The following is a 22,224-nucleotide window of genomic DNA, read 5'->3' on the forward strand; positions in this document are numbered from 1 at the left end:
GTTTTCTAAATATGGGTGTTAAAGTATTTTATAATTTGTTTAATTATTGTAATCAAATTTGTATATGATTTATTTGTGTTTAAAACTTTTTCTTTTAAATTTTAATTAAGCCTGTATTCAGCTCTGGGAAGGTTGGGGGAGGGCTGGGGTGGGTTGGGAGGGTCTGGGGAAGGGAAATTTTTTTTGTAAAATTTTAAAAATTTTCAATTTAAAAAAAAAAAAAGATACTTTCTCTTCCGAGAAAAAGGTTACACTGGATCAATCCCTAATGGTTCAAACTCCCTTCTTAATCAGAGAATCTTTGTGTTGGATGGAATTCCTAAAGACCTATGTGGCTGGACTTCAACCCAAACTCCCGATTCAACCATGGTTTTTGTGATTAGGTGGGGGAAATTACTGGGGATATAAGGAAGAAAACCTTTGATCTTGGACATTGTAACTCTGGAATATTGTCCGGATTCCTGTCCTGTGCTGCAAGGGTAAAAAGTGCATTTAAAAAGGAAGAATGAAGCTACGAGACTGAAATTTTATATAAAAACAATTCTGGAGACTAGTCCTTAAAAGAATGAAAACCAAAAGAGACCTTTATTCAAGAAATTGCATGATGACAGCAAAGCTGAGGTTGCCCATCCGTGGCTTAAAATCGGCATGGTGTTTTTTGTCATCCCAAGAGTTGAGGAAGCCAGAAGACTAAATAAAAGCGAACTGAAAGTGAGGGTGAAGGTTGTTCTCTCAGCTTGTGGGTTGTTTTCTGAACATTTCATTACCAGGCTAGGTAACATCTTCAGCAGAGTTTAGGGGATGTCAGTGTTAAGTGTTCTTGTTTATAAGGGCTTCAGGTGTGGGTGTGTCAAGAAAGGGTCTTGTGATGGGTTTTGAGATGGGGAGGTTAAGATAAAATAACCTTTATTGTCATTTTTTTACTGTGGGCACAACAGCACACATCAAAAATGAAATTTAGTTGCCCGCTCTCAAAGTGAAACACATACATGACACACACCTAAACATACTATATACAGCATATGTATAGACCCACACCCCTACATATACATAACAAATAAATATTAAATACTGTCCATCTTGAATACTGAATATAATGGAAGGAGGACGCTTGAGAGTTCACAAGTTAATGCTGTACGGAATGAAACTCTTGCTGAATCTGGATGTTCTGCTACGGATACCACGAAGCCGCCTCCCAGAAGGTAACAAGGAAAACAGGTCATGAAGAGGATGTGTAGTCTCCCAGATAATCTTACGCACCCTGTTCAAGCAACACTTCTGTGCTATGTCCTGGATGGGAGGGAGGGAACTGCCAATGTTCTTTTCAGCCATTCTCACCCCTCTCTGCACCGCCTTCCTGTCTGAAGCGGTGATGCTTCCAAACCAGACTGTGATGCTGTATGACAGGATGCTCTCGATCGTCCCCCTGTAGAAAATGGTCAGGACAGGGGAAGGAAGATGTGCTTTTCTCATGCGACGCAGAAAATGCAGGCGCTGCTGTGCCCGCTTCACCAGTTTCTCACTCTTGAGCAACCAAGCCAGCCTACTTGTTAGCTGCACACCCAGGAATTTGATGCTGGTTACATTAGGTCAGGGTCATTGGAAGGTGAACTTCTGGGGGGTTTACATGGGTTGGTTGAGGTTCGGTGCTCTCTCCGGTTGGCTATGTGGTAGATTTGGATTCTGAGGAGCTCATAGGCTGGGTGTAGGTCAGTGTGCCTGTTGATGGAATTGCTCCCCATCACAAGACCCATCACAAACCTCTCACTGATGAGAGGCTGACCCATCACAAGACCCTCTCTTGACACATCCACCCCTGAAGCCCTTATAAACAAGAACACTTAATCCTGACATCCCCTAAACTCTGCTGATGATGTTACCTAGTCTGGTAATGAAATGTTTGGAGAACGAATCTTCATCCTCATCTTACCTCTGAGCTACAGATATTCGCCACTATTGCAGAACTGAAAGTGTTGACAGCCCTTGTAATTAATGTTCAATGATGGAGATGTAAATTAAGGAGCAAAAAGAGCAAAGTCAAAGGCCAGAGTCATTGTTAAGTAACTAAGTTAAGTGCTCTTAGTGGCCAATAAATTGAGAGATGCAAAAAGCGAAGAGTTCCAAAGTGGGTCTTCCAAGAAAGATTATATTTGGAACTCTATATGGACAAATGCTCAACCTTACTCAAAAAAACCAATTGTAGTTCTTTTTCTCCACTCTCTTCAGAATAGTTATTCCTTCTTATCTTCCCTTCATTCCCTAACATTTCATTTCTCCATAGTAATAAATAGCTCAAGCGTCCCAAATATTTGACAATTTGTTTATACGGTTCTACTCTGTTTCTTTTTATGCGTTCCCCTCAAGTGAATTTTTCTGTGCTCATAAAGGGACTGATGTTGAGTAAACCCCTTTCCACACACGAGGCAGATGTATGATTTTTTCCCAGTGTGGATCCTTTGATGGGAAGTGAGGGAACTTGACACAGTGAAACATCTTCCACACTCCAAGCATTTATACGGTTTCTCCCCAGTGTGGATTCTGTTATGTTCAGTAAAATGATGTTTTTCACTGAAGCTCTTCCCACATTCCTTGCATGAATATGGTTTCTCACCAGTGTGGATCCTTTTATGGGAAGGGAGATGTTTTGCTGAACGGAAACTTTTTCCGCATTCCAAGCATTTATACGGTTTTTCCCCGGTGTGAATTCTGTTATGTACAATATATTGACATTTTTGTCTGAAGCTTTTTGCACAGTTCTTGCATTTGTAAGGTTTCTCCCCGGTGTGGATCATTTTGTGAGCAGTAAGAGAACTTGAAGCTCTGAAGCACTTTCCACACTCCGGGCATTTATATGGTTTTTCCCCTGTGTGGATTCTTTTATGGGAAGTGAGGCAACTTGAATTAGTGAAGCGTTTTCCACACTCCATACACTTATATGGTTTCTCTCCAGTATGGTTTCGGTTATGTACAGTATACTGATATTTTTGACTGAAGGTCTTTCCACACTTGGGACATTCATATGGTTTCTCGCCTGTGTGAATCCTATTATGGGAAGTGAGGCTTTGTGCAAAACGGAAGCTCTTTCCGCATTCCTTACATTCGTACGGTTTTTCTCCTGTGTGGATCCTTTTATGGGAAGTAAGATAACTTGAATCTCTGAAGCTTTTTCCGCACTCCAAGCATTTATATGGTTTCTCTCCTTGCATTCTCTGACGCAAAGTAACTGAGAAGGTCCTTCGGAAACGTTTTCCATGTTCATTTTGTTCTTCTACCGTGTGCCTTCTGCAACAGTCACATAATCCTGATTCATCTGTGGGTATTTTTCCACACTGTGGCCAAGCCTCTTTTTCTGGCTGAGCATCTTTGCCCGAGAAGTCACCGACAGCTACTTGTGCGACAGGTACCTGTGGTAAAGTAGAGCATTTCTCTAGCTCCCCCTTTAATTGTTTTTCCTCATGACGTTGCTTTCCCAAACATGTCTCTGTGTCTTTCATTCTGCCTTTTGGCAATGGTGCTGCCGCTTTTTGGGCAGAACCCATCATCGCCCATTCATCACCTGATTGGAGCAGAAAAAAATAAAATAAAAAACTTGACATAACGTGAGGCACAAACAGGATCAAGCCTCCTCATTTTTGCATTTCTTATTTGAACATTAACCAAAATTAAGCTCTTATGCTCTCACGTTGTCTTCCTTTTAGCTCTTTTTGTGATTCTTCTGCCTGTGTCTATCAGGGCATGTTCAAAACATGGGGCGATGCCTGGTATCGGGTTGATATAAGATCTGATGTTGGGGTCTCTCTTGTCCCCCATGTTACAGAATGAAAAACCTGAGGGGTTCTGCTCTCTAAACTTGCTTGTTTTCTTGCAGTTGTTTCATTACCCAAACTAGGTAACATCATCAGTGCTAGTAAGGAGTAGGGTTTGTTCTCACTCCTTACTGGCACTGATGATGTTACTCAGTTTGGGTAATGAAACGTCTGCAAGAATATAACCAAACTCAGAAAGCACCAATAATCCCTCATTTCAACCATGAGGTACAAATATTTTCCTTTATTAAGATCATTTAGACCAGGGGTGCGTCTAGCAGTGTGGGGGCAAGCATTATCATGAACCAACACCAGATTGGAAGTGGTGCCATAGAAAATCCCACCAAATGTGAAGATGCCAAAGGGGTACTGCTAGTGAGTTCAAGGAGCATGGTTTGACCATCAATTCAAATGTTTATTGTGAAACGTTACGAAAATTCAGACGAGCCATTTATAACAAGCATCGGGGCATGCTAATGACATGGTTCCGAAAAGAAGCAGCTTTTCAAAGAACTTTGAGGTTTATTTACCTTAAAGAATCCTTTTATTTCTGCATAGTTTCGGCACACACAAAAGTTAAGCCAAAAACTGAACCCTCCCCCAATCCCCTGTAACAAAGCATAATTCACTGCCTCATTCCACAATCATCAATCACATTCTCCAATTAAAGTGAAGAGTGAAGTGCCCCTCCCATTGCAGCTGACCTTGGCAATACTGTGCTGAGATATTTTCCCATCCACTAGTATTATCTGCTTTAACTCTAAAAATGCTATACAGGCTAAACAAAACAGGCTTGCTTCTTCATATATGGCAAGCAAGAATACCCGATGTTAGCAGTCTTGACAGCTAACTTCCGGTGTGGTGTTGGTTCATGATAATACTCGCCCGTACACTGCTAGACGCACCCAAGAACTTTTCAAGCAGTTCCATTGGGATGCTTTTGATCACCGCCCCCATCGCCCAGATTTGGTGCCGAGCAACTACTACTAAGGAATTTCAAACCTTGTAAGACATTATGACAAGTGCCTCAATTTGAATAGCGATGATGTCCAAAAGGAATGTAATGTTGTAGTTTTCTAACGTAATAAACGTTCTGTATCTGCGAGCGTCTGTCATTGATAACCGAACGGAGGTTTATTTCCGAATTGCACTCGTAGATAGTCAATATTTTTATGCACTGAAATGTTTGCTTAGTATATGTATTAAATTTGTATGCCTCCCATATTCCCAGTAGGGTGACTCTGGGTGGCTAGAAACATGAAATATGGATGGATGGATAGATAGATAGATAGATAGATAGATAGATAGATAGATAGATAGATAGATAGATATGATAGGTGGCTGGCTGGCTGGCTGGCCGGCCGGCCGGCCGGCTAGATAGATGGATGATAGATAGATAGATAGATAGATAGATAGATAGATAGATAGATAGATAGATAGATAGATAGATAGATAGATGATAGGTGGCTAGCCGGCCAGCCCGTCAGTCGGCCGGCCAGACGGTCGGATGGACAGACAGATAGACTGATAAACTTCCTTCCTTGGAGTAGAAAAAGGCTAGATCTCTTGCTTCTTCCCAAGAGATGATATCTCTTTGGAGACCTTTTAAGAAGAAACAGCGGATGGCATTTAATTACTAAACTCTCTGACGGGCGAATAGCAAACTTGCTTACCCAGAGAGGCCACATTCCTATAATTTTCCAGCATGACTTCCCAATGGAGCGCTTTTTGGTCAGAATCCAGCTGAGACCACTCCTCCCTGGAGAAATACACAGCCACCTCCTCGAAGGACACCAGACCCTCCTGAACAAGGAAAACAAAGAAACGAACAGGGTCAAGGAGGATTTGTAAGGTCTATCCCATTACGCACAAATTCCCAAAGGAAAGACATGCACTAGTTGAATGATTGTGCTTGGTAGGATTCCAAGGTTTAGGTGATAAAAATAGATCAAAAGCCTTTGAGTGAAGAAATATTTCAGGCAAGTTTAATCGATGATTGATGTGGCAAGACTTTCAGTGCCATTCAATGAAAGTAATCCTAGTTTCCTTATTATCTATCTATCTATCTATCTATCTATCTATCTATCTATCTATCTATCTATCTATCATTTAACTATCTCTGTCTATCTGTCCATCTGTCTCTCTATCATCACTCTCTCATCTGTCATCTCTCTCTCTCTCTCTCTCTCTCTCTCTCTCTCTCTCTCTCTCACACACACATCTCTCTTTCATCTATCTATCTACCTATCTCAATCAATCAATCAATCAATCATCTCATCTATCATCAATTCATTGGCTGAATTGAAGATGAGAAAGTAGAGAAAATTTCCTGGGATTGAAGGAAATTTTACAAAGCAGGATAGTTTGGCCTTCAAATCCAGAAACAACTCAGAGGATTAGAGATTACTTTGCAAGCCAAAAGTGCTTTGATGTAATCAAAGGTATCTGGCTACCTTCACTACATTTTAATCTTCTGCCTAAACTTTTAATCTGATGTGTTTATGTATGACAAAGCTTTTTAAACATGGTATTGCGCTATATGAATGTTTATGCATTTGTTAACAATCTTGTCAAAGAATTACAAAAAGAATAGGTGCAGTTTAGCACTTGCTGCCATTGTGATATTCCTATTTCTTGAAGGACTCTTTAAAAAGTTAGTGTGTGTAAACTAATAGTAGGAAAAGTATCTAGAAGAGGGGGGTAGTTAAGTACTTTTTTTAAAAAAAGATTTCTTAATGTGAAACTCAAGATAAAAATTACAAACCATTGTATCCCAACAATACACTTCAGAGGGGGCTAAGTTGACTAAGAGCAACTTGAATCTTCTATGCCCCATACCATGTTTCTCAGGAATACAAAAATATCCGAGCCAGAACAAGAAAGAATTACAGAATCATAGAGTATCAGAGATGGAAGGGGCCTTGGAGGTCCTCTATTCCAACCCTCTGCTCAGGAAGGAAGCTCTATACCATTCTGGACAAATTTTTGTCTAATCTCTTCTTGAAAACCTTCAGTGATGGAGCATCCACAGCTTCTGGAGGCAAGCTGTTCCACGGATTAATTATTCTCAACGTCAGGAAATTCCTTAGTTCTAGATTGCTTCTCTACTAGCTTCTCTATCTTCCATTCATTACTTTTTGTCTTGCTGTCAGTTGTTTGGAGAATGGCTTGACCCCCTCTTCGCTGTGACTGCTCTCAAGTATTGGGAAACTGCTGTCATGTCAACCCAGTCCTCTTCTTTGCTAGATAGACATGTCTAGTTTCCACAACTATCCATTGTACAGTTTAGCCTCCAAACCTCTAATCATCTTTGTTGCTCTTCTCTGAACTTTTTCTAGAGAATGGAAGGAGAGAGTGCACTGTGTACCATTGAATGGCAGAGAAAATTTGAATCTAATAAGTAAATTTGTTCCTCTTACTTCAGTTGGTGGTTTGACCACTGTTTCAGCTGCATCATAAAGAGCAGACAACTCCACTTCCCTGTGAGTCTTCCCTGTGAGGAAAAACAGAATTGTAAAAAGCATAATTAATAATATAGGAAGAGAATTTTACAGAAGAGGAGAGAATTTGGCACTTTCTGGAGAATGGAGGACCTTTGATTACCTCCCAAGGTGTCCAGACTTGGATATTCCAGAGAAACGCTCCTCAAAAACAACTCCTGAGGAGGATTTAATGGATTCCTGCTTGCCTCAGAATCTCTGATGTCCATTGTGAAGGACTTGAAATAGGAGACAGGAGAAAGGAAGAATTAGTGGACAACACATAGCACAAAGTGGATTCTTGAAAGCCTTCAAGGTTCATCAGTGAGGCTGGAAAGTAAGAAAGGAATGTCTGTCATCAATTTTTTATAACAGGTAATGAAACAATATCTTACAATAATTAATGAAACATTTCCACTTATGACTTCCAGAAACTTGGTAGGGAGATGTTTATGGAGAGTCTCAGTCATTCAGGTCATGGTTGTCCCAAAATCGCTTTTTCAAGAGGCAACTGGACTTTTTTTCTCCTTGAAGACATTTTGCTTCTCATCCAAGAAGCTTCTTCAGCTGATTGATTGGTGGGAAATGGAAGGATTTATATTCCTTGCAGACAGCTGATCATTTGCATTCTTTTAGAGAATCACTGAGGCTACATGGAGGTCTGTCTGCCTCCTCAAGGTCCGCTGAGTAGTGCAAATTGTTGTAGACCCTTCTTGGAACTGCTGAAAGGACTGTGTTGTATACTGGAGATAGATGATGTCATGTCCCTTCCCTCTACTGAGAGAGGGCTGTTCAACATCATCTAACTCCAGTGTAATACACAGTCCTTTCAGCAATTCTAAGAAGGCTTCAGACCCATTTGCACCACTCAGTTGACCCTGAGAACACAGATAAATTTCTAAGTGGCCTCAAAGACTCAAAATAATGCGAACAACCAGCTGTCTGCAAAGAGTATAAATCCTTCCATTCCCCATCATCCCGTCACAGCTGAAGAAGCATCTTGGATGAGAAGCGAAACGTCTTCAAAGAAAAACAAGAAAGTCCAGTTGCCTCGTGAAAAAAGCACCTTTGGGCCTCTGGAAGGGAGAGGTGAAGAATTCAACCACATTCTTTATTCCAGTCAACCCCTTCTAGGCTCCCAAGGTGAAGGTCTCTCACCTGCTCCTTCTGCTCCCTTGCTTGGCTCAGGAGAAGGCCTTCCACCAGGGCCACCGCCTGGGAGCTGGTCTCTGCTCCACACTCTCGCACCCAGCTCTCCATCTTAATGGGCAGAAGGGCCAGAAACTGCTCCAGAACCACCAGGTCCAGCATCTGGGCTTTGGTGTGCTTTTCTGCTTTGAACCATCGATTACAAAAGTCATGGAGTCGGCTGCAAAGTCCTCGGGGATCCTCAGAAGCCTGATATCGGACGCTCCTGAAGTTCCAGGACTGAACTTCTGAAGGGATGATGGTGTCTTCTTCCAAGAACTTCTGCCCACTTCTTAACCAGGTCTCCTCACAGCGCCCAGGCTGAACAGTTGAAAGTCCTTTTCCAATTCCCTCACTTGCTAAAGGTTGGGTCTCCATTCTTTCTCTGTCCTGTAACGCAAGGCACAAGGTCAAATGGGTCCAAGGACTCTCCAAGCAACCTTTCATTCAAAGGACTTGTTTCTCTTGCTGCAGCTATATGGTGATAGTTAGACGTTCAGCCCTCTTTAGTCAAGAGATAATTTTATCCATACATGAGTTTGTGTCTCTTAGATGGAAAAGAAAATAAATTCAGAACAGAACCGAATAATAGAGTTGGAAGGGACCTTGGAGGTCTTCTAACTCAACCCTAATCTAATCAAGGAGAGAAGCAACCTAGAACTAAAGAGAAATTTCCTGAAAGTTAGAACAATTAATGAATGGAATGACTTGCCTCCAGAAGTTGTGAATGCTCCAACAATGGAAGTTTTTAAGAAGAGACTGGACCATCATTTGTCTGAAATGGTATAGGTTGGACTAGAAGACCTCCAAGATCCCTTCCAATTATTCTCTTCTCTTCTATTCTTCGAATGCTGAATATATTTGGAGCATTTTCAATTTTTTTTTTCACAAGGAAGGTCTTGCTTTTTAAAACATTAACCTACATTCACCTCCAAGCAGGGTTCACACAACATGTCAAAACTCCAAATTAGCCAACCATAAAATCTCAATTCATCTCAAATGAAAGCCAAGGACATGACCCTGGCTTAGGATGCTCCATTGCCCTTTTTCAAGACCGACCTTTGGAGCACCAAGACAGACTCTTACAGGCAGGCATGTCCACACAACATGCCCTGAAGCCCAAAAGGGTCAGTCAACGGTAGGAGCCAAGTTCACCCCCCAAACAGGGTCTGGAGATACTGTCCTGCTTCACTCCCCCTCCCAAGACAGGTTCCATTATGAAGGATTTGGCTCTCTTTTGAGCCTCAGCCAGCACCTAGTGCGAATCCGGGCCCATCTGGGGCACCTCCTGTCTTGCAAGGCTTTTCTTATCTCTTGCTTGAGATCTTCCTTCTTCTCCCCCCTTCCCCTTCCCCCCCCCCCCAGCTGTTCCCAGAAAACCAGGCGGGAAGGACTTCCCCAGTCCCCACCTCTTTCCTGGGAATGCTGAGTTCCGTCAAGGAGGGGGCAACAAGGCTAGTCTGATCCTCTGCTTCCCCCCCCCCACCCACGTGTCTGTTGTGTGCATGGGAAGGGGGGGCAGCTGGGGAACATGGGATTTGGTCTCTCCCACTCTTGGGACTCAGAAGACTGAACTTGGATGAGGACTTGGCATGTGTCCCTCCCTCCTCCAGGATGAGGACCCTCCTCCTCCCTTTGCATAGGAAGAGAGACCCCCCCCTCTCCTCCCTTAGGGCCACATCTGGCTGCCTCCCCTGCAAGACATTCCCCCCGCCTTTTTATTTTCTTTTACCTGCAGCAAAGCGCAGAGGGTGATGGAGAGAGAGTGCAGAGTCCTAGAGAGGCAAATCTTTGTGATGTCATTCCCTTCTCTCCTCCTCCTTGCCACCCTATGGTGAAGCGCCCTGTGTTCCCGTCGCTTGGCATAGGGGGCCCCCTGGTGGTTGCCTTGTGCAACGCAGGTGCTCAAGGTAAAGAGAGGAGAAAGGCTGCGTTTTCCGTGAGAGGCTGTCATGTCTTCTCCAAAGGCGTCTTGTAGCCCTCCTTTTTTATATATATACAGGTTGTTACGACGGGACAAAATATGGGGATAAGGGAAATCATTAAAATTGCTAGGCTGTAAATGTATAATGACTACTTAAGGTGTTGCTGTTCATATTGCTTGAAAAATCAAATTTAGATCTTCTGAACAGAACTAGTGTTTGAAAGGTAGGAGTTTCAATAAAAGGACTGTGGAAATTCTCAGCCATCCAGGTCATAATTGTCCCAAACATGCCTTTTCACGAGGCAACTGGTCTTCCTTATTTTTCTTTGAGGACATTTCGCTTCTCTTCCAGGAAGCTTCTTCAGCTCTGACTTAATGGTGGGGAATGGAAGGATTTATACTCCTTGCAGACAGCTGGATATTTGCATTCTTTTAGTGAGTCGTTGAGGCCACTCCGAGGTTTATCTGTGTCCTCAAATGTAGTGCAAATGGGTATGGAGCCTTCTTGGAACTGTTGAATCCTTTGGGATTTCAATAAAGGAGAATATTTCTAGCTCAGGGTTGCAATGAGGGCTCCCTGACACTCTCTAAGCTTGCTTGTTTTCTTGCAGACATTTCATTACCCTTAACTAGCTAACAGCATCAGTGCTAGTTCAATGCTAGATCAATATTAGCATTGATGATGTTGCAGGATCCAGTCTGAGTTGGTCACTGAAGGCAGGACCAGAAGCAACGGATGAAAACTAATCAAGGAGAGAAGCAACCTAGAACTAAGGAGAAATTTCCTGACAATTAGAGCAATTAATCAGTGGAACAACTTGCCTCCAGAAGCGGTGAACGGTCCAACACTGGAAGTTTTTAAGAAGAGACTGGACAGCCATTTGTCCAAAATGGTATAGAGCAGTGGTTCTCAACCTTTTTAATGCCACGATCCCCAACCAGTCGTAAGTCGAGGACTACTCAACCGGTCGTAAGTTGAGGACTGCTCAACTGGTGCGGCACCGTTTGCAGAATGGGACTTTTGGCGGGCTCAGCAGGGCAGAGACAGCCTGGACAATTCCTATTGGCTTTTGAAAGCCAATAGAATTAGACTCTATTCAAGAGAGTCAATTCTATTGGCTTTCAAAAGCCAATAGAATAAAAGGGAGTAGCACAGCTAAGGAAAAGGGGGAAAAAAATGGCGGACTGCGTTGTTTGGCGACCCCCGTGAAATGGTCGTTCGACCCCAAATGGTGTCCCGACCCACAGGTTGAGAACCACTGGTATAGACTTTCCTGCCTGAGCAGGAGGTTGGACTAGACGACCTCCAAGGTCCCTTCCAACTTTACTACTATTAGTATTACCAGAGTTTCTTTCTTCCAAGCTTTCAAAGTTGTACTGGAGCCCATCTTCAGGGGACTTCTTTGGCTAGAGAAAAGTTCCAGGAAGATGAGCTCCAGCACGAATCTGAAAGCTCGGAAGAGAAAACCTCAGGTCCTGGTGACCGACTCAGATTGGATCCTGCAACATCATCCTGGGACTCATAGATTTGCCTTCATTACTGATAATGTTACCTAGTTTGAGTAACGAAACGTCTGCAAGAAAAGAACCAAGCTCAGACAGCATCACACACTCAGATAGGAGTTTGCTATCCTCGAAGTCCAGGTGTGATCTCAGAGAAGAAAAAATAGTAGCAAATTCTGGATAGATGCAGATACCTCCTTTTGAGGTCAGGAAGATGAATGTTGTCATTAAAATACACTGCTACCCTTCATGTGTGATCAGATCTCCTTATACATTTTATGCGCTCCCACTTCCGACCCCGCACACCTCCAACCTCCTGCAGGACAGGCAACCGAACCAACCAGCTGCCCTGGTGGGTGGTGCCATGGTTCCGATAGATGAAACCCTCAAAAGAACTTTGAGGCATGATTTTCCTTAAAGAATCTTTTATTCAGGAAACAAAGTATAGGCACTACATAGTTGAACCCAAAAACTAAATTCCCTTCCCCTGGATACAAAGTAAGTACAATTCCCACCCCCAATAAACAGTCATAGAGCACATTCCCCAATTAGCTTAAAGCACGGGCTTTCTCCCCAGCTTTCCAGCCCGCCAAAACATTATCAGTTCAGAACCCAGCTTGTCCTTGGGTTCCCATGGCAGAGTTATTACTATGGCTAATTGAGCTCGCATCCCAATCCCCCCTATCCTCCAGCAACTAATTCTAAAAGCAAGAAAGCAGATTAAAGTGCAAGCGAAGATGGCTGCATTTTCATCTCTTGTCAAAGCAGGAACGTCTAATGTTGGCAGTGTTGACAGGTGGGCCATTTCCTAGTGGAGGATCCCGTCTCCCACAGTAGCGCTAGGTTTGGCTAAACCAGGGGTAGGCAACCTTGGCTCTTTTATAACTTGTGGATTTCAACTCCCAGAATTCCTGAGTTAGCTGGGAGTGGAAGTCTACGAGTTATAAAAGAGCCAAGGTTGCCTACCTCTGAGCTAAGCCAAGGACGACTGCGCAATAGAGGTGCAGCATGGTAGAAGTGGGGTTTCGCTGCCTTTTTCTGCAACAAAGGAGACAGCAGAAAAGAAAATGAAAGGTGGCAAGGAAGTAACAGGCATTAGGGAGAAAGCAGAGCTGCTTAACTCATTCTTTGCATCAGTCTTTGCATCAGCCACCATGAAGATTTCAGGGAAATGAAGTCCACTTATCTCACAGTTACAAAAGTTGAAGAATACTGTTCTAGATGCTTGAGGTTGCTGGAATTGGGTATGTTTAGTTTAAAGAAGAGAAGGACATGATAGCAGTGTTCCAATATCTCAGGGGCTGCCACAAAGAAAAGGGAGTCAAGCTATTTTCCAAAGCCCCTGAAGGCAAGACAAGAAGCAACAGATGGAAACTAATCAAGGAGAGAAGCAACCTAGAACTAAGGAGAAACTTCCTGACAGTTTGAACAATTAACCAGTGGCTCCAGAAGTGGTGAATGCTCCAATACTGAAGAGACTGGACAGCCATTTGTCCGAAATGGTATAAGGTTTCCTGCCTGAGCAGGGGAGTTGGACTAGATGACCTCCAAGGTCCCTTCCAACTTTATTATTATTTCTTTAGACTAGCCAAACTCAAGTCCTGAGCCGTTCTTCATATTTTTAGTCGCCAGACCTTTGATCATCTTAGTTGCTCTTCTCTGACCCTCTCTTTACACGCCCACATCTGAAGCCCTTATAAACACTTAACCCTGACATCCTCTAAACTCCGCTGAAGATGTTACCTAGCCTGGTAATGAAATGTTCAGAAACCAACCTATAAGATCGGAAAACAAACCTTCACCCTCATCCTACACCCGAGCTACAGATATTTGCCACTATTGCAGAAATGAAAGTGTTGACCACCCTTGTAATTAATGTTCAATGATGGAGATGTAAGTAGCAAAAACAGCAAAGTCAAAGGCCAGAGTCATTATTATGTAACTATGTTACGTGCTTCTAGTGGCCAATAAATGGACAGATGCAAAAAATGAAGGGTTCCAAAGTGGGTCTTCCAAGAAAGAGTATATTCGGGGCTCTGTATGGACAAATGCTCAGCATTATTCAGAAAAACCAATTGTAGTTATTATTCTCCACTCTCTTCAGAATAGTCGTTCCTTCTTATCTTCCCTTCATTTCCTAACATTTCATTTCTCCACAGTAATAAATAGCTCAAGAGTCCCAAATTTCTGACAATTTGTTTATATGGTTCTTGTCTGTGCTCATAAAGGGACTGACGTTGAGTTCACCCCTTTCCACACTCCAGACAAATGTATGATTTTTCCCAGTGTGGCTCCTTTGATGGGAAGTGAGGGAACTTGACATAGTGAAACATCTTCCACACTCCGAGCATTTATACGGTTTCTCCCCAGTGTGGATTCTGTTATGTACAACATATTGATATTTTTGTCTGAAGCTTTTTGCACAGTTTTTGCATTTGTAGGGTTTCTCCCCGGTGTGGATCATTTTGTGAGCAGTAAGAGAACTTGAAGCTCCGAAGCTCTTTCCACACTCAGGGCATTTATATGGTTTTTCTCCGGTGTGGATTCTCTTATGGGAAGTGAGGGAACTTGAATTAGTGAAGCATTTTCCACACTCCGTACATTTATATGGTTTCTCTCCAGTGTGGTTTTGATTATGTACAATATATTGACATCTTAGTCTAAAGGCCTTTCCACACTTGGGACATTCATATGGTTTCTCACCTGTGTGAATCCTATAATGGGAAGTGAGGCTTTGTGGAAAACGATAACTTTTTCCGCATTGCCAGCATTTGTATGGTTTTTCTCCTGTGTGAATCCTTTTATGGGAAGTAAGATAATTTGAGTCTCTGAAGCTTTTTCCACAATCCAGGCATTTAAATGGTTTCTCTCCTTGTATTCTCTGAGGTAAAGTAACCGAGAACGTCCTTTGGAAACGTTTTCCACGTTCATTTTTTTTCTCTATTGTGTGGCTTCTGCAACAGTCATATAATCCTGATTCGTCTGGGGGTATTTTTCCACACTCTGGGCAACCCTCTTTTTCTGGCCGATCATCTTTGCCCGAGAAGTCACTGACAGCAACATGTGGTAAAGTAGAGCATCTCTCTAGCTCCCCCTTTAATTGTTTTTCCTCAGAACTTTGCTTTCCAAAAAATGTCTCTGCCTCTTTCATTCTGCCTTTTGGCAATGGTGCTGCCACTTCTTGGACCATCATCTCCCATTCATCACCTGCTTGGAGCAGAAAAAAAGAAAAGAAAAAAAGAAAAGTTGACATAAAGTGAGGTGCAAACAGGATCAGGCCTCCTCATTGTTGCATCACTTATTTGAACATTAACCAAAATTATGCCCCCACCCTCTCAAATCTTCCTTTTAGCTCTTTTTGTGATTCTTCTGCTTGCGTCTGCCAGGGTATGTTCAAAACATGGGGTGATGCCTGGTACTGGTGTCAGGTCCCCAAAGAATATTATTGTTTCCTTATGTCTATTCCTGAATCTTTGTGGCCTGCCATTCTGTTCGGACGGGGGATGTCTTGGGGATATTTTGCACTGTCCGGCTATTGTGCCCTTCCCCAAGGGGATGGAATGCATCACCCTTATCTGAGAGATGGTTGTGCTTGGAGCCAGAGGGAAAGGAAAGCCAGAGAGACCTTGAAAGAATGTGCCAAAGAAGCCAGTTAAAACACTATTCCACCTGTGTATTGATTGGAATCAAATGAACACTGGATTCTGGAGGGAGGAATATTGAATAATGCTTTTATTATATCGCTTCCATGGGTTTTTCCTCAGACCTTGCCTTGTTTTCCCTGCTATCACAAGCCGCTAATAAAAGTTCCTTTTGAGACAATGCCTGTTTCAACAGTTCTGCTTTCTTGGGTGGCTTAGCTGAGGCAGCTCCTTACAACTGGGTTGATATAAGATCTGAGGTTGGGGTTTCTCTTGTCCCCCATGCTGAAGAACGAAAAACCTGAGGGGTTCTGCTCTCTGAGCTTGGTTGTTTTCTTGCAGACATTTCATTACTCAAACTAGATAACATCATCAGTGCTAGTAAGGAATAGAGGTTGTTCTCACTCCTTACTGGCACTGCTGATGTTACCCAGTGTGGGTAATGAGACAACTGCAAGAAAACAACCAAGCTCAGAAAGCACCAAGGATTTAATGAAGAGAAGGACGAGGGGGGACATGATAGCAGTATTCCAATATCTCAGGGGCTGCCACAAAGAAGAGGGAGTCAAGCTATTTTCCAAGGCGCCTAAAGGTAGGACAAGAAGCAACGGATGGAAACTAATGAAGGAGAGAAGCAACCTAGGAGAAACTTCCTGACAGAACAATTAACCAGTGGAACAACCTGCCTCCAGAAGTGGTGAATGCTCCAATACTGGAAGTTTTTAAGAAGACACTGGACAGCCATTTGTCTGAAATGGTATAGGGTTTCCTGCCTGAGCAGGGGATTGGACTAGATGACCTCCAAGGTCCCGTCCAACTTTTTAATATTATTATTATTATTATTATTATTATTATTATTATTATTATTATTATTATTATTATTATTATTATCGATCATCGCACAGTCAGCCAGATGTTCAGACTGGATTTGGCATTTTGTCTACCTATCGAGTCCTTACCCAGGACCTGGGATAGGCAGATGTTGGATGTTTGATGGTATTACAGATATCGTCGCAGGATGGAAGCAGTTCCTAGTAAGGCCGCCTTTTGCAATTGACTAATAGCGAATTTGTCAATGCCAATGGTGTTCAAGTGGTGCTCCAGTTGTTTTGGGATTGCACCCAAGGAGCCTATGACTATTGGTACTACCCTTGCTTGCTTTTGCCATAGTCTTTCTATTTCTATTTGTAGGTCTTTGTATTTTGTTATCTTCTCCAGTTCTTTCTCTTCTATTCTGCTAACTCCAGGCACTGCCACGTCCACTATCCAGACTTTTTTGTTATTATTATTATTATTATTACCCTCATTTCAACCATGAGCTACAAATATTCTCCTTTATTAAGATTATTTAGACCAGGAGTCTCCAACCTGTGGTCTGCGGCCCACAACAGGACCGTGTGAGTGGCTAGCCAGTGTGCATGTGTGTGTGCATGCAAACTCACCCTCCCACTCCTGCTAGCATCACCATGAGTGTTGAGTGGCTGCTAGTGCGGCCACGAGCATCATGTGGGTGCTAACATCACCGCAAACATCACACAGGCCTTAGCGTCGCCGTGTCACACGAGCACTAACATCGCTGTTAAAATATTGCACCAGCCTTAGTGTCACTGTGAGTGTTGTGCATGTGTGCGGCCCCATTCACATGTGCGCATGGCTGAGCAAAGGTACCTGCCCCTCCCTTTCCCTCCAGGCCGGCAACCCAGAAAAGTTTAGACAGGTGGTGGGGCACCATCCTGTCTACTGCTCTAGATTCAGTTCCAAGGAAGCAAGCATAATAATGGGCTTGATGATGGGGACCCATTGGTTTAATTTCAGTCTGGACACACTGGTGGATTTGAACCTGGGAACTTCATCTCAAGCACTGAAAAAAATAGTACTCAGATGGGGTATGTTCATTCATCCTCAGATGTCCCTGCATTTTCTGGGCAGAACTTACAAAAGGAAGCCTTGGAGAAAATTGGGGGTGGGGGGTGGGAAGAATCCCCTGAGTGAAAGGTCTCATTACTTGAGAACCTGGCTCATCAGATGGCCCAATTCTCTAACAGCCAAATCCCTCTGATACCATTAGGACTTTCAAATGCCATCATTACAGATGGAAAAACTTTAAACCACAAAGAGCAGTTAATAGATACATAGGTGTGGGGAGGGTTGGATGGATGGAGACCTTCTAATAAGAAACAGCAGATGGCATTTAATTACTAAACTCTCTGATGGGCGAATAGCAAACTTGCTTACCCAGAGAGGCCACATTCCTATAATTTTCCAGCATGACTTCCCAATGGAGCGCTTTTTGGTCAGAATCCAGCTGAGACCACTCCTCCTTGGAGAAATACACAGCCACCTCCTCGAAGGACACCAGACCCTCCTGAACAAGGAAAACCAAGAAACGAACAGTGTCAAGGAGGATTTGGAAGGTCTATCCCATTACGCACAAATTCCCAAAGGAAAGACATGCACTAAGTTGAATGGCTCAGCTTGGTAGGATTCCAAAGTTTTAGGTCAGTGATGGCCAACCTTTTAGAGACTGAGCGCCCAAACTGCAACCCGAAGCCCACTTATTTATCGCCGGGTGCCAGATGGGCGTAGCCCACTGGGTGGCTGTGGTGGTCATGACAGATTAGGTGGGTGTGGCCAAGGTGGGCATGATCACTTCAATGTTGCTCGTGGGGAGGGATGCCTATGGGGGCCGGGCAGGGTTGGGGGAGATCCAGGGGGTCTCTGGCAGTTGGGGCGGTGGGCAGGAGGCTCGTCCTGCGGGGTGAGGTGAGACAAGGTGAGGCAGGGCGGGGGTGCCATTGTCACAGGGCAAGGTGAGCCAGGGGCCGGGGCAGCTGCTGCCTGATACCATCAGCCCCTGCACACCACACAGAGGCCAGCCAGTGTGCACATGAGTGCTGGGATACATCTAGCCATGTGGGACCTTGGCGAGTTAGCAGGCAGCTGGTTGAAGATGGACGGTATGGTGGGCATGGTGTAAGTGCCCACAGAGAGGGCTCTGAGTGCCGCCTCTGGCACGCGTGCCATAGGTTCGCCACCACTGTTTTAGGTGATAAAAACTGTATCAAAAGCCTTTGAGTGAAGAAATAATTCAGGCAAGTTTAATTGATGATTGATTGGCAAGACTTTCAGTGCCATTTAAGGAAAGTAATCCTAGTTTCCTTATCATCTATCTATCTATCTGGCTGTCTGTCTGTCTATCCGTCTGTCTACCTACCATCCTCTCTTTCTCTATCATCCATCATTATCATCTCTCAATATATATCCTATCTATCTATCTATCTATCTATCTATCTATCTATCTATCTATCTATCTATCTATCTATCATCTCTCTTATCTCTATCATCTTATCCTGGTCTGTCTGTCTGTCCATTTGTCTCTCTCTCTCTATCATCACTCTCATCTCTCTCATCTATCTATCTATCTATCTATCTATCTATCTATCTATCTATCTATCTATCTATCTCTGGCTGTCTGTCTGTCTATCCGTCTGTCTACCTACCATCCTCTCTTTCTCTATCATCCATCATTATCATCTCTCAATGTATATCCTATCTATCTATCTATCTATCTATCTATCTATCTATCTATCTATCTATCATATCTCTCTCTCATGTCTATCTATCATCACTCTCTCATCTCTCTCTCATCTATCTACCTATCTCTATCAATCAATCAATCATCTATCTGAGTCATTGGTTGAATTGAAGGTGAGAAAGCGGAGAAAAATTCCTGGGATTGAAGAAAATTTTACAAAGCAGGATAGTTTGGCCTCCAAATCCAGACACAAGTCAGAGGAATAGAAATTACTTTGCAAGTCAAAAGTTCTTTGATTACATGCATGACAATTTTTACTTAAGAGATTTTTCTATTTGGTTACCTTCATTGGACTTTAATCTTCTGCCTTATCTTTTAATCTTTTCACTGGTTGTAGACAAGGCTTTTTAAAAATGGTATTGTACTATTTGAGTTTTTATGTATTTTTGAACAATCTTGCACAATTCCAAATCAAAGAATAATTACAAAACGAATAGGTGCAGTTTAGTACTTGCTTCCCATGTGATATTCCTATCTCTTGAAGGACTCAAGAGTGGGTGTAACTAATAGTAGGAAAGGTATCTAGAAAAAGGGGGAGTTAAGTACTGGTCTTCAAAAAAAAAGATTTCCTAATATAAATCTCAAGGTAGAATTTACAAACCATTGTATCCAAAGAATAGACTTCAGAGGGAGCAAAGCTGACTGAGAGCAACTTGAATCTTCTATTCCCCATAACATTTTGCTCATGAATACAAAAATATCCAAGCCAGAAGAAGAAAGAATTACAGAATCATAGAGTATCAGAGATGGAAGGGTTTTTGGAGCTTCTCTATTCCAACCCTCTGCTCAAGAAGGAGGCCCTGTACCATTCTGGACAAATTTTTGTATAATCTCTTCTTGAAAACCTCCAGTGATGGAGCATCCACAGCTTCTGGAGGAAAGCCATTCCAAGGATTGATTGTTTTCACCGTCAGGAAATTCCTCCTTAGTTCTAGGTTGCTTCTCTCCTTGATAATCTTCCATTCGTTACTTTTTGTCCTGCTCTCAGTTGCTTTGGAGAACGGCTTGATCCCCTCTTCGCTGTGACTGCCCTCAAGTATTGGGAAATTGCTGTCACGTTATCCCAAACCTCTTCTTTGCTAGACTAGACATATCTAGTTTCCACAGCCATCCATTGTACAGTTTAGCCTCTAAACCTCTAATAATCTTTGTTGCTCTCCTCTGCACTTTTTCTAGAGAATGGAAGGAGAGAGTGCATTGTGTACCATTGTGACTTCCTGAAGGAAAGGGAGAATTTGAATCTAATAAACCTAAAAGACCTTAGTAAGACCACACTTAGAATACTGCATCCAATTTTGGTCACCATAGTATAAAAAGATGCTGAGACTCTAGAAAAAGTGCAGAGAAGAGCAACAAAGATGATTAGGGGACTGGAGGCTCAGATATGTGAAGAATGGTTATAGGAACTGGGCATGACTAGTCTAGTGAAGAGAAGGACCAGAGGTGACATGATAGCAGTGTTCCAATATTTGAGGGGCTGTCACAGAGAGCAGGGGGTCAAGCTATTATCCAAAGCACCTGACAAGGAATAATGGATGGAAACTGATCAAGGAGAGATTCAACCTAGAAATAAGGAGAAATTTTCTGACAGTGAGAACAATCAACCAATGAAACAGCCTGGCTTCAGAAGTTGTGGGAGCTTCATCACTGGAGGCTTTCAAGAAGAGACTGGACTGCCATCTGTCAGAAATGGTGTAGGGTCTCCTGCTCAGGCAGGGGGTTGGACTAGATGACTTGCAAGGTTCCTTCCAACTCTGTTATTCTATTCTATTAGGGAATTTGCTCCTCTTACTTGAGATGGAGGTTCAAACACTGTTTCAGCTGCACCGTACAGAGCAGACAACTCCACTGGAGTCTTCCCTGTGAGGAAAAACAGAATTTTGAAAAGCATAATTAATAACACAGGAAGAGAGATTTTACAGAAGAGGAGAGAGTTTGGGACTTTCTGGAGAATTGAGGACCTTTGATTACCTCCCAAGGTGTCCAGACTCGGATCTTCCAGAGAAACGCTCCTCAAAAACAACTCCTGAGGAGAATTTGATGGATTCCTGCTTCCCTCTGAATCTCTGATGTCCATTGTGAAGGACTTGAAATAGGAGACAGGAGAAAGGAAGAATTAGTGGACAACACAACACACGGATGGATTCTTGAAAGTCTCCAATGTTCATCAGTGAGACTGGAAAGTAAGAAAGGAATATCTGTTGGGACTTTTGCTTCCTGTGAGCAGCGAAATCAGTTGAGAGGTTCGGGATGTCCTCCAGCTGAGTTTCTTTCTGTTTGGGGACCCTAAATGGGCCAGAAGGCGCCCCGGAGAAGTGGCAATGAAGGAAGGTAGACCTAGGGACCTAGGAAAGACGGCGGTCTCCCTGATCGGTCCAGGAGAAGCCCTCCAGAAACCAACAGGAGAAAGACTAGCTAATTCCATTGTCTAGCCCCAGCTGCAAGCAACGGAAGTCAAAAGCGCTACTCTAAGCTGATCGTAAGCAGTGCGTTTGAAATCTGGATAAGAATATTGATTTTCTCTATCCTACTTATTTTCCTGAAAAGGAGAACTCCCAAAAAGCAAAAATACCTCCGAGAGTGAAAAAGGGAGGGGTTTCCCCCCCACCTTTTTGGCTATTGGAAGCTGCGAATATAACCCCTTAAGGAGAAAAAAGACTAGAAAGAATTGAAAAATGATCAAATGCTGACATCTACTGAGGATGAGGATTATGAAATCTCTTCCTGTGGCCTTCAAAGTTTTAATCAACACAGCTGTTCAGATGAAGTGAGACCTACAGAAACAATGTATACTCCACAAGAGGAAATATATGATAAGCTGCAACTAATTCAAAAGACAATGATCTTAAACCACAAAGAAATACAAAATAACTTTGAAAGTATAAAACAACTTATCTCCAATTTAATTTTACTCCAAAAAAACCCTCAGGAGGATACAGCAGAGATGCCTGAATATACATCTGAGGATAAAAACCTAAAGATGGACTTCCACAAAATAAAAGAGTATGATTTAATTCAAGTGGAAGAAAAGACCATTTATATTTCAACACTACAAAGCAAACTTGAGGATGAGAGGAAGTACTCGATG

General features: G+C 42.9%; 2 protein-coding genes across 2 annotated transcripts in view; both read right to left on the bottom strand.

Moving 5' to 3' along the window:
- LOC120302125 (zinc finger protein 91-like) overlaps window positions 1-22,224 on the bottom strand; it is a 39,292-nt gene that overhangs the window by 12,984 nt on the left and 4,084 nt on the right. The window contains exons 3-9 of the mRNA XM_039330038.1: window positions 21,108-21,222; window positions 20,929-20,996; window positions 17,777-17,906; window positions 14,175-15,110; window positions 2,328-3,190; window positions 1,931-1,953; window positions 398-471 (exon numbers count right to left, since the gene is read on the bottom strand). Coding sequence (XP_039185972.1) covers window positions 398-471; window positions 1,931-1,953; window positions 2,328-3,190; window positions 14,175-15,110; window positions 17,777-17,906; window positions 20,929-20,996; window positions 21,108-21,222 — 2,209 coding nt within the window. The remainder of the gene's footprint in view (window positions 1-397; window positions 472-1,930; window positions 1,954-2,327; window positions 3,191-14,174; window positions 15,111-17,776; window positions 17,907-20,928; window positions 20,997-21,107; window positions 21,223-22,224) is intronic.
- On the bottom strand, window positions 7,312-10,682 carry LOC120302134 (zinc finger protein 287-like). Its single transcript, XM_039330064.1, has 3 exons — window positions 10,206-10,682; window positions 8,444-8,863; window positions 7,312-7,524 (listed from the first exon to the last, which is right to left on the bottom strand). Exons 1-3 carry the CDS (start codon window positions 10,425-10,427, stop codon window positions 7,333-7,335), a joined length of 834 nt encoding a protein of 277 aa, XP_039185998.1. The 5' UTR covers window positions 10,428-10,682; the 3' UTR covers window positions 7,312-7,332.

The sequence above is a fragment of the Crotalus tigris genome, unplaced genomic scaffold, assembly GCF_016545835.1.
Source record: "Crotalus tigris isolate CLP2741 ecotype Arizona unplaced genomic scaffold, ASM1654583v1 scf7180000024423.372371, whole genome shotgun sequence".
In the NCBI taxonomy this organism is placed as follows: domain Eukaryota; kingdom Metazoa; phylum Chordata; class Lepidosauria; order Squamata; family Viperidae; genus Crotalus; species Crotalus tigris.

Excerpts from the sequence above, each read along its gene's own strand:
- LOC120302134 (XM_039330064.1), bottom strand. The coding sequence starts at position 10,427 with ATGACAGCCTCTCACGGAAAACGCAGCCTTTCTCCTCTCTTTACCTTG. Across the intron at positions 8,864-10,205 it reads CCCTCTGCGCTTTGCTGCAG|GACAGAGAAAGAATGGAGAC; the intron begins GTAAAAGAAAAT and ends CTTGCGTTACAG. Across the intron at positions 7,525-8,443 it reads CAAGGGAGCAGAAGGAGCAG|TCCTTCACAATGGACATCAG; the intron begins GTGAGAGACCTT and ends TCCTATTTCAAG.